Source organism: Alosa sapidissima, chromosome 23 (assembly GCF_018492685.1).
Source record: "Alosa sapidissima isolate fAloSap1 chromosome 23, fAloSap1.pri, whole genome shotgun sequence".
Lineage (NCBI taxonomy): Eukaryota > Metazoa > Chordata > Actinopteri > Clupeiformes > Clupeidae > Alosa > Alosa sapidissima.
The window spans coordinates 11,554,537-11,566,002 of NC_055979.1; the positions used below are offsets into that span (position 1 = coordinate 11,554,537).

Below are 11,466 nucleotides of genomic sequence, written 5' to 3' on the forward strand. Positions count from 1 at the left end.
CGCCAGAGTGTGAAACTGAGAAAAATGACTGAAGTTTCTTTGTTGTCTACCCAAATGTATTATAGGTAGGACACTGGAAATTTGGCTATTACCTTTTTGTAATAAAGATAAGTCTGTACATAAAAAATCTTGGGCTCAAACTTGGTCTCTGACCCTTATTTGGAAGTTACTGTACTCCTTTGTATTATCTGCCAACAAATAAAGAGCCGTGCCAAGGCAAAAGGCAGTAACTTCCATAATAATCAGCAGTAGAATTGTGCAGTTAAAAACTTATCCATAGCTTTAGGTTTTTAGGCAAGTAAGGGGAATTTGCTACCTCAGGCCAATCATGTCCTTTGAATTTGAAATGACCACTTTTGCCCACTTAGTGAAATACTAAAAATGTAGTAATTCACATGAAATTGGCTCTTTCCATTTCCTGTCTGTTTCATTGTGTCCCTTTTATAGGAGCATATAATTTACTATTACTGTGCATTTCTCTTTGGCCCTGTGTATTTGTGGTGGAGTAATATGGAGAATCATTGTAATTATATGTAGATGTGGAATAGCTACATCTGTTGTGTTACTTCCTGAGTTTGTTAGTTTGTTATTTTTATACAGACTGTCCACAAGGGGGCTCTAACATTTCATAGCTGCGGTCTCTGATTAGTTGAAACCAAGACAAAGACATTTCAGACAATGAATGGTAACACATCCTTTTAAAAATAATTTATTATTTTAAATAAATACCACAGGAAAAGCAATTGTACAAAAAAAATAATAGAACACAACTCTTTAGCAGCAGAATCATTGTTTGCTTTGTGCAAAGGACACCATTTTTATGGATGAAAGTCAGACAATTCAAGTATGCTGAGAACAGTGTCCCACATTCAGGTAGAAGTAAGAGGTAGGCCTTGCTTCCCAGGTGAGTGCAGTGGGCTTTGATACATTCAGGGGTCCTCATTGAGGTATCTTCAGGTAATCTTTTTTTTATTTTTTTTGATCATTTAACAAGTGGTGCTTTGCTGAGCATTCTAGACTACTGTAAACATCATGCAAATGGTTGAAAGATAGGTGTGAACATAAGCAGTGGTTTGAAAGTAAACATGATGAAGCATGTCATTGGAGATACAATTTTCTAATTAAGCTCAGTGCAAAAGTGCTGATTGAATCTCTGAACTGAAACAAGAAACTGAATGTTTCAGTAGAGTAAACTAGAGATTCTGTGGTTACGTACAGAAGTCATTCTGCAAAGTATGTACTTCTAGTCTGTCCCTCACAATGCTCTTTGAAAATAACAAAATTATTGATTTCAGTAACATCTTACAGAATACATACAGGTAAACATTTATGATAATGGATTGTTATTCATCATTCACTTATCATTGCAATATTCCCATGTTATCAGTGCATTTGACTTTCACTATCAATTAATTTGATTTGTAAATGTATTTGGGGTTCATTATTTTGTTCACGGTGTCTCAACCCTATACATTATAAACATTAATACTTCATATTCAAGTTTAACAATATCTTTGTTCAGCACTACCAGCAGAATCCTCAATATGTTTTGTTATCATGCAGGGTTCACAGTCCTGATACAGTCAGGGACGTGACTCAAGATGGCATGTAGGGTCTGACTTCTATCACCCCTGGTGCCCTTTTGAGTTTATCAGTGTGCAAGTGAGTCATGTGTCCCATCTGAATGTGGCCAGTGGCCACTCATAACTCGTGCCTACCCTCCCTTGATAATGGCAAACAATGTGCGGGGTTGTAACATTTCTCAAGGTTGTGGCCATTGCAGTCAGCTGCTGCCTGAGAATCGGCCCAGATCTGAGCCAGATTAGGTTTTTAATCAGTGCTTAGTATACAAATGTTGGTCGCACTTCAGTTGGATAGTCTGCCCACATACTATCAACAGATGCCCAAATTATCAATATAACTATCTCTACCCTTTTAACTACAATTTATGATTACAGTTGAGGTTAGGGATTGCATTTGTTTAAGGTGATGTTCAGTTTGCTCAACAACAATTTTGCATACTGAACCTGAATCTTAACAGATGATCTGCTAAGTCTCTATGGACGGACTATCCAAATAAAGTGTTACCCAAAAGTCTTCTCTGCTGCTTATTAGACATAGTCTATCAACTGAACTATGGACACCTTCAACATGGAATAACCACAAGAAAACAAAACAAAAACAGCTATTCCCTAACGTTATGTAATAAAAATGTACAGTCATGAATTAAAGCCTGGTGAACGTATCACAGTTCCTGTTGTCAGTTAAATTGGCCTGAGAATATATTTTTTTTATAGTCACTCAGATATTATTATGCTTTTACTCCATTTCCCACCCACCATTACCCCCCTCTCTTCCTCCCTCTGTCTCTCTGTCTCTCCCTCTCACGCTAACGCTAAGGCAGAGGGCCACAACTGTACTGACAGCAACTGCTGTGGCGTTCTAGTTCAGATTTCAATCATGTGACTTTAACCAGGGGTAGGATGAAGGGAGAGAGGGGGGGGGGGGTGAGAGAGAGAGGGGTTGTTTTTTTTTAGAAATGGGCGCTGAGGCTTACTATATCTGCAGCAGAAATAACCTCCCCACCAGGTGCAACTTTACGCATGGGCTTGGGCTTGTCTTTTGCTTAACCAAAACACTGCACATAAGACACATATTATCATGTAAATGGAAAAGTGCATTTCAGTGATATCTTCTTTTCTATTGTGTTGCTGCCTTTTTTGTGCCATTGTTGAGGTCATTACAAAAATATACAGATTGTTTTTCTTACATTTCAATGTCACTTTTTTTACAATACTAATATCTTTACATGTAAACATGAGTAGGTGGTTAGGTATGCTGCCGAATATCCCGTGCCACGATCAGACATTTGTGTGCTTTTCTCCATCTCTCAGCTGTGAAGGCAGAGAAACTGCAGTCAGCACCAACACGCCTCAGCACACTGTCCTTCTCAGCAAGCTCATCAATATTTTCACCCTGGTTCTACAGCTGAGTTACATCTAAAACAATAATGTATGTTAATAGTAATTATGAATTGTAATACTTATATCATATTTCACTTAATAGACCCTCACCCCTACTGTCCATCAACTCTCCTTGATCAATCTTCCTTCCACTGATTGACCTGACCCGAGGGAGTGCTCTGCTCCCTACTGCGGGGTGTAAGGTTTAGGCTACAGTGTCTACAAGTGTACGTAGCCTACTGCTTTTGAGGCTTACAACAGCAGTCTAGCAGCACCAAGACGGATATCAACCACGGCAACTTACCAGCTTCCTCTGGTTGCTTAGGCAAAATGTGCATATGGGCCTGAGGCTGGGGCTGCTGTTGGCGTTGCCCGGTCCGGTCTGCAGGACGTTCTGGTACTTCATACATGGCTGTCCGTCTAGGCAGTCCTCCCCGAGTAGGAGTACGTTGGCCAGGTGCGAGATGTAGCTGGAGGCCAGACGCAGCGTCTCGATCTTGGACAGCTTGCGGTCGGCCGGCTCGGTGGGGATGAGAGTCCGCAGCGCCCCGAAGGCTGTGTTAACACTGTGCGTGCGGTCCCGTTCCCGCGCGTTTGCCGCCTGACGCTGCTTGCTGATCCCAGCATGCCGACGGCTGCCCCTTCTGCGTCCGGCCACCCCACCACCATTTCCTTCACTGCCACCAATAGCCCCTAATCCTCCGTCTTCACCCCTTCCTCCAGCTGGGCCTCCCAGGGGACTCCCAGCGCGGCCTCCCCGGCCCCCTCCACTGCCCCCGCCTGTCGACTTGTCTGAGCTCTCGCTCCCGCTGTCCAGTTCATCCATGTCGGAGTGGTAGCCATCCAGCGGCAGCGGTAGCGGCGGGCCGCCCTTGTCTGTCTCTGCGGACTTCATGGTGCTCCAGGAGTGTGTGAGGACTGAGCCCGGACCATGGCGGGGACGCTGACTGCCCATTACTTTATGCCGAGTGAAAAATAGCACGGGCGACCAGCTGCTGGCGATCCGGTGACCGGGGGTCCGCTACGTAGCCCCTGGCAGTTCGGCATAGCATTTCTTGAATGACTGATCCGTTCTGGGCTGCCACTGCGAGGCGCCCGGAAAAGGCAGAACAGGTGGGGAGACGGGGACCACCTGTCATGGTCTATGGAGCGAAAGTAGATTTTTATGTGCATATATGTAGGCCTATACCAGGCCCACCAGAATTAGCACTCTTGCATTTTCAGAAACTCACCAAAAATCATGGATTTCATGCAAATGTAACTGGGTTGCAAGCTTCTTTTATTACTCACGTGGTAAACTCTTACTGCTACAATTTCCACACAATATTCAAATACCGCTATTACATTTTCCATCTTTGATATATTTTTATTTAACTCAGAATCCCTGCAGTAAATCAAATTAGGCCCACTTTGTGGTCACTACAGTCGCAACAAAATCTTGAAAAACCCAGGACCTGGTGAGATCAAAAGTTTTGGAATTCAGGAAACTCTAAAGTAAAGAAGCTCTAAAGTAAAACAGTTTTGAGGATTTACCTATAAAATTCTGTCTCTTTTGGACACAATAATCACCACAAACCCTTGCAGATGCACACATCACACCTTTAGAAATGTATACATCAATAAATATTCATGTTATACATATTTACGCATGTAATAAAACATATTTATAAATGATAAATATGCAGGTATTTCATACATGTATAAGGCCTTTAGGCATAGTAGCACTGCCAGTGGCCTGTTCACTCTGTATATTAACTCAGTATGTAAGCAGGTGCAAAAAAACAGAGGTTATCTTATGATCAGTTTTAAACACCTTTCCTCTCACCATCAGCTTTCTACTGTCAAAGCTAACATGCATCATCACTGCAGGTAGCCTAGGCTACACCTAGAGGCGCTGAATCTAATTTGCTTCCTTGAAAAGACAAAAAGAGAAATTGTGCTCAGCATTGCCTGACTTGAATACGATATACCAGGTTAGTCATCAGATTGTAATAATTAATAAAATGAATACATTATAAATCAATAATAATAATACAACTAAATAACAAATCATTAAATACAATTAATTCCTCAGGCAGCTTCTGAATTAATTATAAATATAAGGATGTCTCAAATACTTAATAATTCCTTTATTTAGGCCTATTTATTAACTCAGTATTTATGCTACCTTATTGTTCAATGGCCTAGCCTTGTCAATATAACAACAACAACAATAGACCGTGAGATGTGTCAGTGATCTCTAGTTGCCTTCTCAGTCTTCATAAATATGGGACAACATAGCAAAACAGACATAGCACGGTCTGTCCTTCCTTACCAACGACATAGGCCTAGGTCACATAGCCTAAAGGTCTCGCCAATATGGAGCGCCTCAAGCGCGCCGAGTGAGTTGTCGGCGGCGTCCCCTGCCGGCGCCCTCGCAGTGTCGCCTAGTCCTGCATGAGTGAGCAGTACAGGTGTTTCCCGCGCCCTTCAAGCGTCCCCGCGGAGCTAAAATCTTGCGCGCACGTAGAGCGCTCGCGCCATCTTTGGAGCTGATATAAATATCTGAGGATGTACATGATACTAACATGGCGTTGCAAAATTTATAGAAGTTTTTAATTCAATTTAAAGTTGCTTCTTTTCTCTGACAAATCTTCTGATAACCCTTGACTAAGGGGAATGATCAATAAGTGGGCTAAAATAGATATTACATAAATAATCTTTTTGTTGTTGTTGAGAGAAACACGAAAATGAACGTGCTATTTGTAGCAGATTGGTCAATAAAGTAAGACTGCGACTATATCCTTCGTAGGAAAATATGTTTTAATATTACCACAAGATGGCAGTGTTTTATTGATAAATATCATGACATCAATGCATGAAATGAAATTAAGAGGAGGGAAGACTAAGAGGGCTGATAACTCTAAGGGGAGTTGCATCAGAAAAAGTCATTGGGCTCAGCCACATGCACTTGCGCACAAACTCCCAACTTTTACCAAAATTTACTGACTTTGGAACATTTATGAAAATGAAAGCAGTGGCTTAGTAGCCCTGGCAGCAAATGTAATCTGCTAGGGTGCGTCTAGATTTCTAGGCTAGTGGCTTAGTTAAGTGACTGAAAATGTTCAGCAGTATTTCTCTAGCCTGACGTAGCCAATGTTGTGGGCGGGACTAAGTTCGGCTGGCACCCTAGTATTTCTCAACCAGGGGGTCGGGACTGGCGTAATGAGAATTTCTGGAGAATTTCAATTCTATATTAAATCATCACTTTTTATCAGTTTTGTTTAAACTCCATTCCATTCCAAATAGCGTTGTTGGTCATAGGGTTGCCACAGTGGTGTAGTCTACTTTTTTGAGGTGGGCATACTGTTATTTGGCCAGTCATGGGCTCAGTGGTTACCAAACTAGGGGTCGGGACTCGACCCCTCGGGACCCCTCGGGACCAATATTAAGGGACAAAAATGTTTGTGGGGGTCACAGATTTGCACTTACCTGCCCCTTGCATGCGTGAGGAACAGCATAAATTCACTTTCATTGTGTGGACTGTGTGCTGTGTATCTCAAAGGCAATGGAGCTCCATGTGGCACTTAATCTTTGTACTCATCTCTCATAGAGCAAGGCCTAACAGAGTGATTGTTTTAAAGCAGAAGAACACCATCACATCTTGAGACAGGTTGTGTGTCTTCGACATGTCAATTTATTTCATAAATGAAAAATAAAACCAATAGTAAATAATCATCAAATACCCTCTCCAGCTCTTGAAGTTCCTGCTTGCTCCTGCTGGTCCACCATCTCAGTGTCAAGGTCCCCTCCAGCTCCCCTTGCACCTTGTTTCTGACTGCCACTGCCATCTAGAGAAAACAATTAACAACTCTGTTTCATGTGAGTTCAGATGCAAAGCCCTCTAAAAGCTATGAAAAAAATAGGCCAATTTTAAGTTTCATTTTTAAGCATTTTCATCTATGACAATCAAAAATGTTACTATCAAGTAGGCCTACAGCAAGTCAAGCCCAAACAAAATTAGATTAGCTGATTTTTAAATGTTGGTCAATAGAAATATAGCCTGTTTTGTAAACTCATCACATGCACTAAAGGTTTTTGCATCTGGCATTATATCGTAGTAACAGTGTGGTAGATAATGTTATTACCCATTGTATACCCATAAGTACAGATAATATATCTCTCCATCCATGCATACCATGGAGATAGCATGGTTCTGGCTAGTAAATAAAGTTCATGATAGATACTTAATCCAGACAGCCACAGTACACATCATGTAGACCGTTTACAGACAGACATGGCGATTAGGAGTTATTCCCAAAGAAGAATCCCAGAGAAGAATCCCAAATAAACAAACGTCCAGAAATTAAAACTAAGTAGGGTAACGTGGATCAGAGTACGCTTGCTAGTATTGAGAGAAGAACAAAAGCTAGACTACAGCATGACAAGCCTGTGTTATTACCGTGTTATGTCCACAAATTAAACAACCTAGAAGGGTAACTTGGTAGCAATACAAGTCTCATAAAAAGCGTGAATGGTGTTTTTGACTCTTAACTTACCTTCGGAAACGTCAGGTCGGGCAACCTTATTAAAAAAGTTCCGAAGGTCTTGCTGTCCTTTGCGCCTGGCCATCCTCGTCGTCCCCAACTAAAAACCTGGAACGCTGCTGTGCTGCTGCTTTAACCTGGCCGGGGTCGGGGTGAAGGCTACCTAGCAAAATTCACTGGCATGTTTTCCTAAATATTGAAAAATGAATTTTAAGTGGGTATACTGAACATTTTAGGTCGGTATACTGAAATAACCAAAATTTTGAGGTGGGTATACCTGCGTTCTACGTAGACTACACAAAATCATGATTTTGATTAATGTTAAATGCCTTTAATTATACTAGGCCTATTACTGGTTTTAAATAATAATTTATTAACAAATGCTGCAAGTGTTATACTGTTTAAGAAAAATCGTAGGATTGCAGGAGCGGAACGTAGGTTTTATGTTTTATGAAAGTGAAAGGTAATTAAAAAATAGAAGTGCCTTTGCACCAAAAAACGGGACATTTGGTGTCCCGGGAAAGATTATCAATTTTCCGGGACAGACATTTAAAAAAGAGAATAATCCCGGGAAAACCAGAACGTGTGGTAACCCTAGTTGCTCACATTGGGCAGTCTAGCTTTGGTGAAGCATCAGTAGGCAGAGTAATATTGCAGCCTTTGTGGGCGAATCATTTTGTCATGAAAATATACTGTCGTCCTCTGTGACTATGGTTCCAATAGCTGTGCACTATATGGTCAGGAATTGCTGTTATGAACATGATATTCATCCTATAGGCTATTTGGTAGGCCTAAAGTAGATGCCTTATCCACCGCCCACTGAGATGGCTTCTCTGAAAAAGTAATGTAATTTTAACTCAAGACTCTAATCTAAAAAGACAGCAGTAAAGCTAAAATGGTGGGGGGTCGGGAACACCAACCTGATTATTCTGGGGGGTCGTTACTTAAAAAAAGGTTTAGAATCACTGTTCTAGAGTGATTGGACAGATTTCTTTGCAGAGAGTATAGGCTTACAGCAGTGGTTCTTAAACTTTTTCTGTCATTCCCCACTTTGGAGGTGGGGAATTTTCAAGCCCCACCTGACCCCATAACCCCAACAAAATGGTAACGTTAAAATATTATCCTTGCATTTTGGTTCCACGTTACATTTCCTGTCTCGGTCCGCAGGATCTGATGATGTTTCAATTCATATGTTGGTCTGTTTATGACTCCAATGTTTGTGTGTGGCTATTTTGTTTTGAATCTATGATCTTCTTAATGAAAAAAAAAGCCATTAGGCACAAAAAAACTAATTTCCTCTTGTTTTTCACACCCCACCTGTCATGTCTCTATTCCCCACTAGTGGGACCTGCCCCACACTTTGAGAATCACTGGCTTACAGGGAGGCTACACAGGGAACGTAACTGCAGTGTTACGTTCGCAGAGTGCCTCCTGCAACAAGCTTTCCTTTATCAGTTGCGGACCCGGCACAGCCCGGGCCTAAGGCCACAGGCCTGGATGACCTGGACAGGCCTTTAATTGGAGTCTAGCACCTCAACTTCAGTTAATTAGCTTTATTGGCTGACTGTATTTGTGAATTGACTAGTTCCTTTTTTTCTCTCCCCTATTTCTGTGGTGAAGATGGGGGTTGTGGTGGCATCATGGCAGAAAGGAGAAAGGTGCTGCACTCTCCCTTAAATTACCGAGCCCAAAGGCCATGTCACTGTCATCAACATCACCACACGCCCCCACACACACACACCACCAGCCCTCCCTCCCCACGCCACCCCCACCTCTGTCAACAGCATTACTGACTGAGCCTCCGCAGCAAACATGTCACGCACCTGTCACCAGTAACTCAGAGAGCAGTCACGCGCCGCAGAGCTGCCACTGCTATGAGCACAGGCTTGCGCCCGCCAGAGCTCCGGCACACTCCTGGTGCGCTCCTCTTCCATGTCTCATGGTGATCCACACTCTAGTGAACTGGAAAACACCTGATAGGCCTAGCTAAGCAGGACAGCAGAGGAGGTTTACATGGATTAGCGCTGTGCTAGGAAGCGCTAGGCTAACTGCAGTGAGGACATTGTTTGTGATGCCACTCTGCTGGGTCCGCTGACAGTCATGTTCTATACTCTATGCTTTGGCAACACGTTTTTCCTTTGAAGGGTCATGTCAGTAGAGCATACTAAATATAAAGATAAAAAGGGTGCTTTATGCAAGACCACTGTCTTCCATTTTTCCCCCAGCTCATCAGAAACATGGACTTAGTGCAGAACAGACAAGTGTAGCCAGACAAAAGTAAGTCACCGCACTGGGACTGGATTTGGTTTCTAACCCTGGGTAGATTATTCATTGTGTGTGTGTGTGTGTGTGTGTGTGTGTGTGTGTGTGTGTGTGTGTGTGTGTGTGTGTGTGTGAGAGAGAGAGCGTGTGTGTGTCTGTGTATCTCTGTGTGTGTCTGTAGTCTTTATCCTGGCCACTGCTCCAGAGATCTGCAGAGGGAGTGCGGAGTGGAGAGGAGAGGAGAGGAGAACCCTTCTCTGGACCCCAGGAGACTCTGTGGACGACACATGTCTGACGGGGATAGGGAAGGTCTGGCCGGTAAATGCCTGTCTTTTAACACTCATACAGACAGGGGCCTTGTTAAAATTCCTTTTCCGACTCACTCGCTCCTAATTGTGTAATTACAGGAAGAAAAAGAAGGAGAGGAGGGAACAGTCCACCTAATTTTCGGGAAGACTCGACATTGCTGGGTCTTTTAGCCAGTAGGGAATTTCTGTCTTTCTCCTCAAGCTTCTAGACCTTACCAGTGCAAGAAACAACGCTAATTATCCCCAAAAGACACCGTGCCAGACACAGACACACTTGTGCCCAACCTCTTGCCACCGAGACGACTTGCCTCTGCCAAGAGACGGGCTATGACCATTATAGATTAGAGGGGTGTTTGTCTTGGACATCAAATGGCACTGCTCTCCCTCTGTAAGTGGTCAGCTGAGAGAGGGAGAGAGGATGAGAGAGAATGTGTGTATAAGAATGTGCATTTGTGTGTGTGTGCGTGTGCATGTATATGTGTGTGTATATGAGTGTGTATGCATGATTGTTTGTGCGTGTGTGTGTGTGTGTGCATGTGTGTGTGCATTTGTGTGTGTGTGTGTGTGTGTGTGTGTGTGTGTGAGAGAGTCTGACCATATCTTTGCTTCTGTTTCGTCACTTCCCCTACTTTCACTGTATAAAAAGTAATGTTTTCTGTGGTTAACCCTAACTGCTACTTCACTCTAAGTTACCACCCATTGCAACACTGTAACTGGCTGTACTAATACCTTGGTGCCTCGGCCAATACATGGTGCATCGGTGACGTCACAATAATAAACAGACGTAACTGACTGTGTGTGTGTGTGTGTGTGTGTGTGTGTATTAGTATTAGTGGGTAATATCCACCGCGATGCTACCCCTCTTGAGTGCCTGCCAGGAGTTGGAGGAGAGGAAGCAGCCTGGGGCTTGCTGGGCCACTGCTCAGCTAATTGGGACCCCAGCGCTCTCTCTCTCCTTCGCTGCTGCGATGCACGGCTGTGTGTCAGTGATGGATCTCCAGCGGAGCTGTTGAATAAACACCAGTCACACGGATGGATCGTCCTCCCGCACCTCCGCCTAACGATGGCCCCTCCAACTCCCACATCCACCCTGGAGTGGTCGGGTGAAAGACAGAGGAGAGAGGGACAGAGACAGGAATAAACAGCGTAGAGGAGTTATGGCGCATGGTGCCTGGTGATGGATTGTAGGAGCAGGAAGCAGGAACAGGGGACAGTGGTTGGCAGGCCGCGTGTGTCATTGACTCGGGCCAGAGACTCACAAATTTACACACACAAGTCAAACAGGTGATTTGTGGAGAGGTCTGTCCACTCTCTGCCCCATATTTTCCAGTCTCTTTTGCTGGCTGCGGGCAGGGTTCACTGATGGATGGCCCTTATAGGTGCAGTAAGTATTTTTTGTTGTCATAA

General features: G+C 43.4%; 1 protein-coding gene across 5 annotated transcripts; it reads right to left on the minus strand.

Moving 5' to 3' along the window:
* Window positions 1–391: 391 nt before the first annotated feature.
* Window positions 392–10,533, minus strand: si:ch211-246m6.4 (basic helix-loop-helix transcription factor scleraxis). 5 transcript variants are annotated; one of them, XM_042080700.1, is made up of 5 exons: window positions 7,502–7,625; window positions 6,689–6,793; window positions 4,789–4,875; window positions 3,268–4,417; window positions 392–2,894 (listed from the first exon to the last, which is right to left on the minus strand). In XM_042080700.1, exons 4-5 carry the CDS (start codon window positions 3,916–3,918, stop codon window positions 2,862–2,864), a joined length of 684 nt encoding a protein of 227 aa, XP_041936634.1. In that variant the 5' UTR covers window positions 3,919–4,417; window positions 4,789–4,875; window positions 6,689–6,793; window positions 7,502–7,625; the 3' UTR covers window positions 392–2,861. The 5 variants fall into 5 exon arrangements, with proteins under 5 accessions (XP_041936634.1, XP_041936632.1, XP_041936636.1 ...); XM_042080698.1 differs by having other exon boundaries at window positions 5,278–6,793; XM_042080702.1 differs by having other exon boundaries at window positions 392–2,999; window positions 5,278–6,793.
* Between the last annotated feature and the right edge of the window lie 933 nt (window positions 10,534–11,466).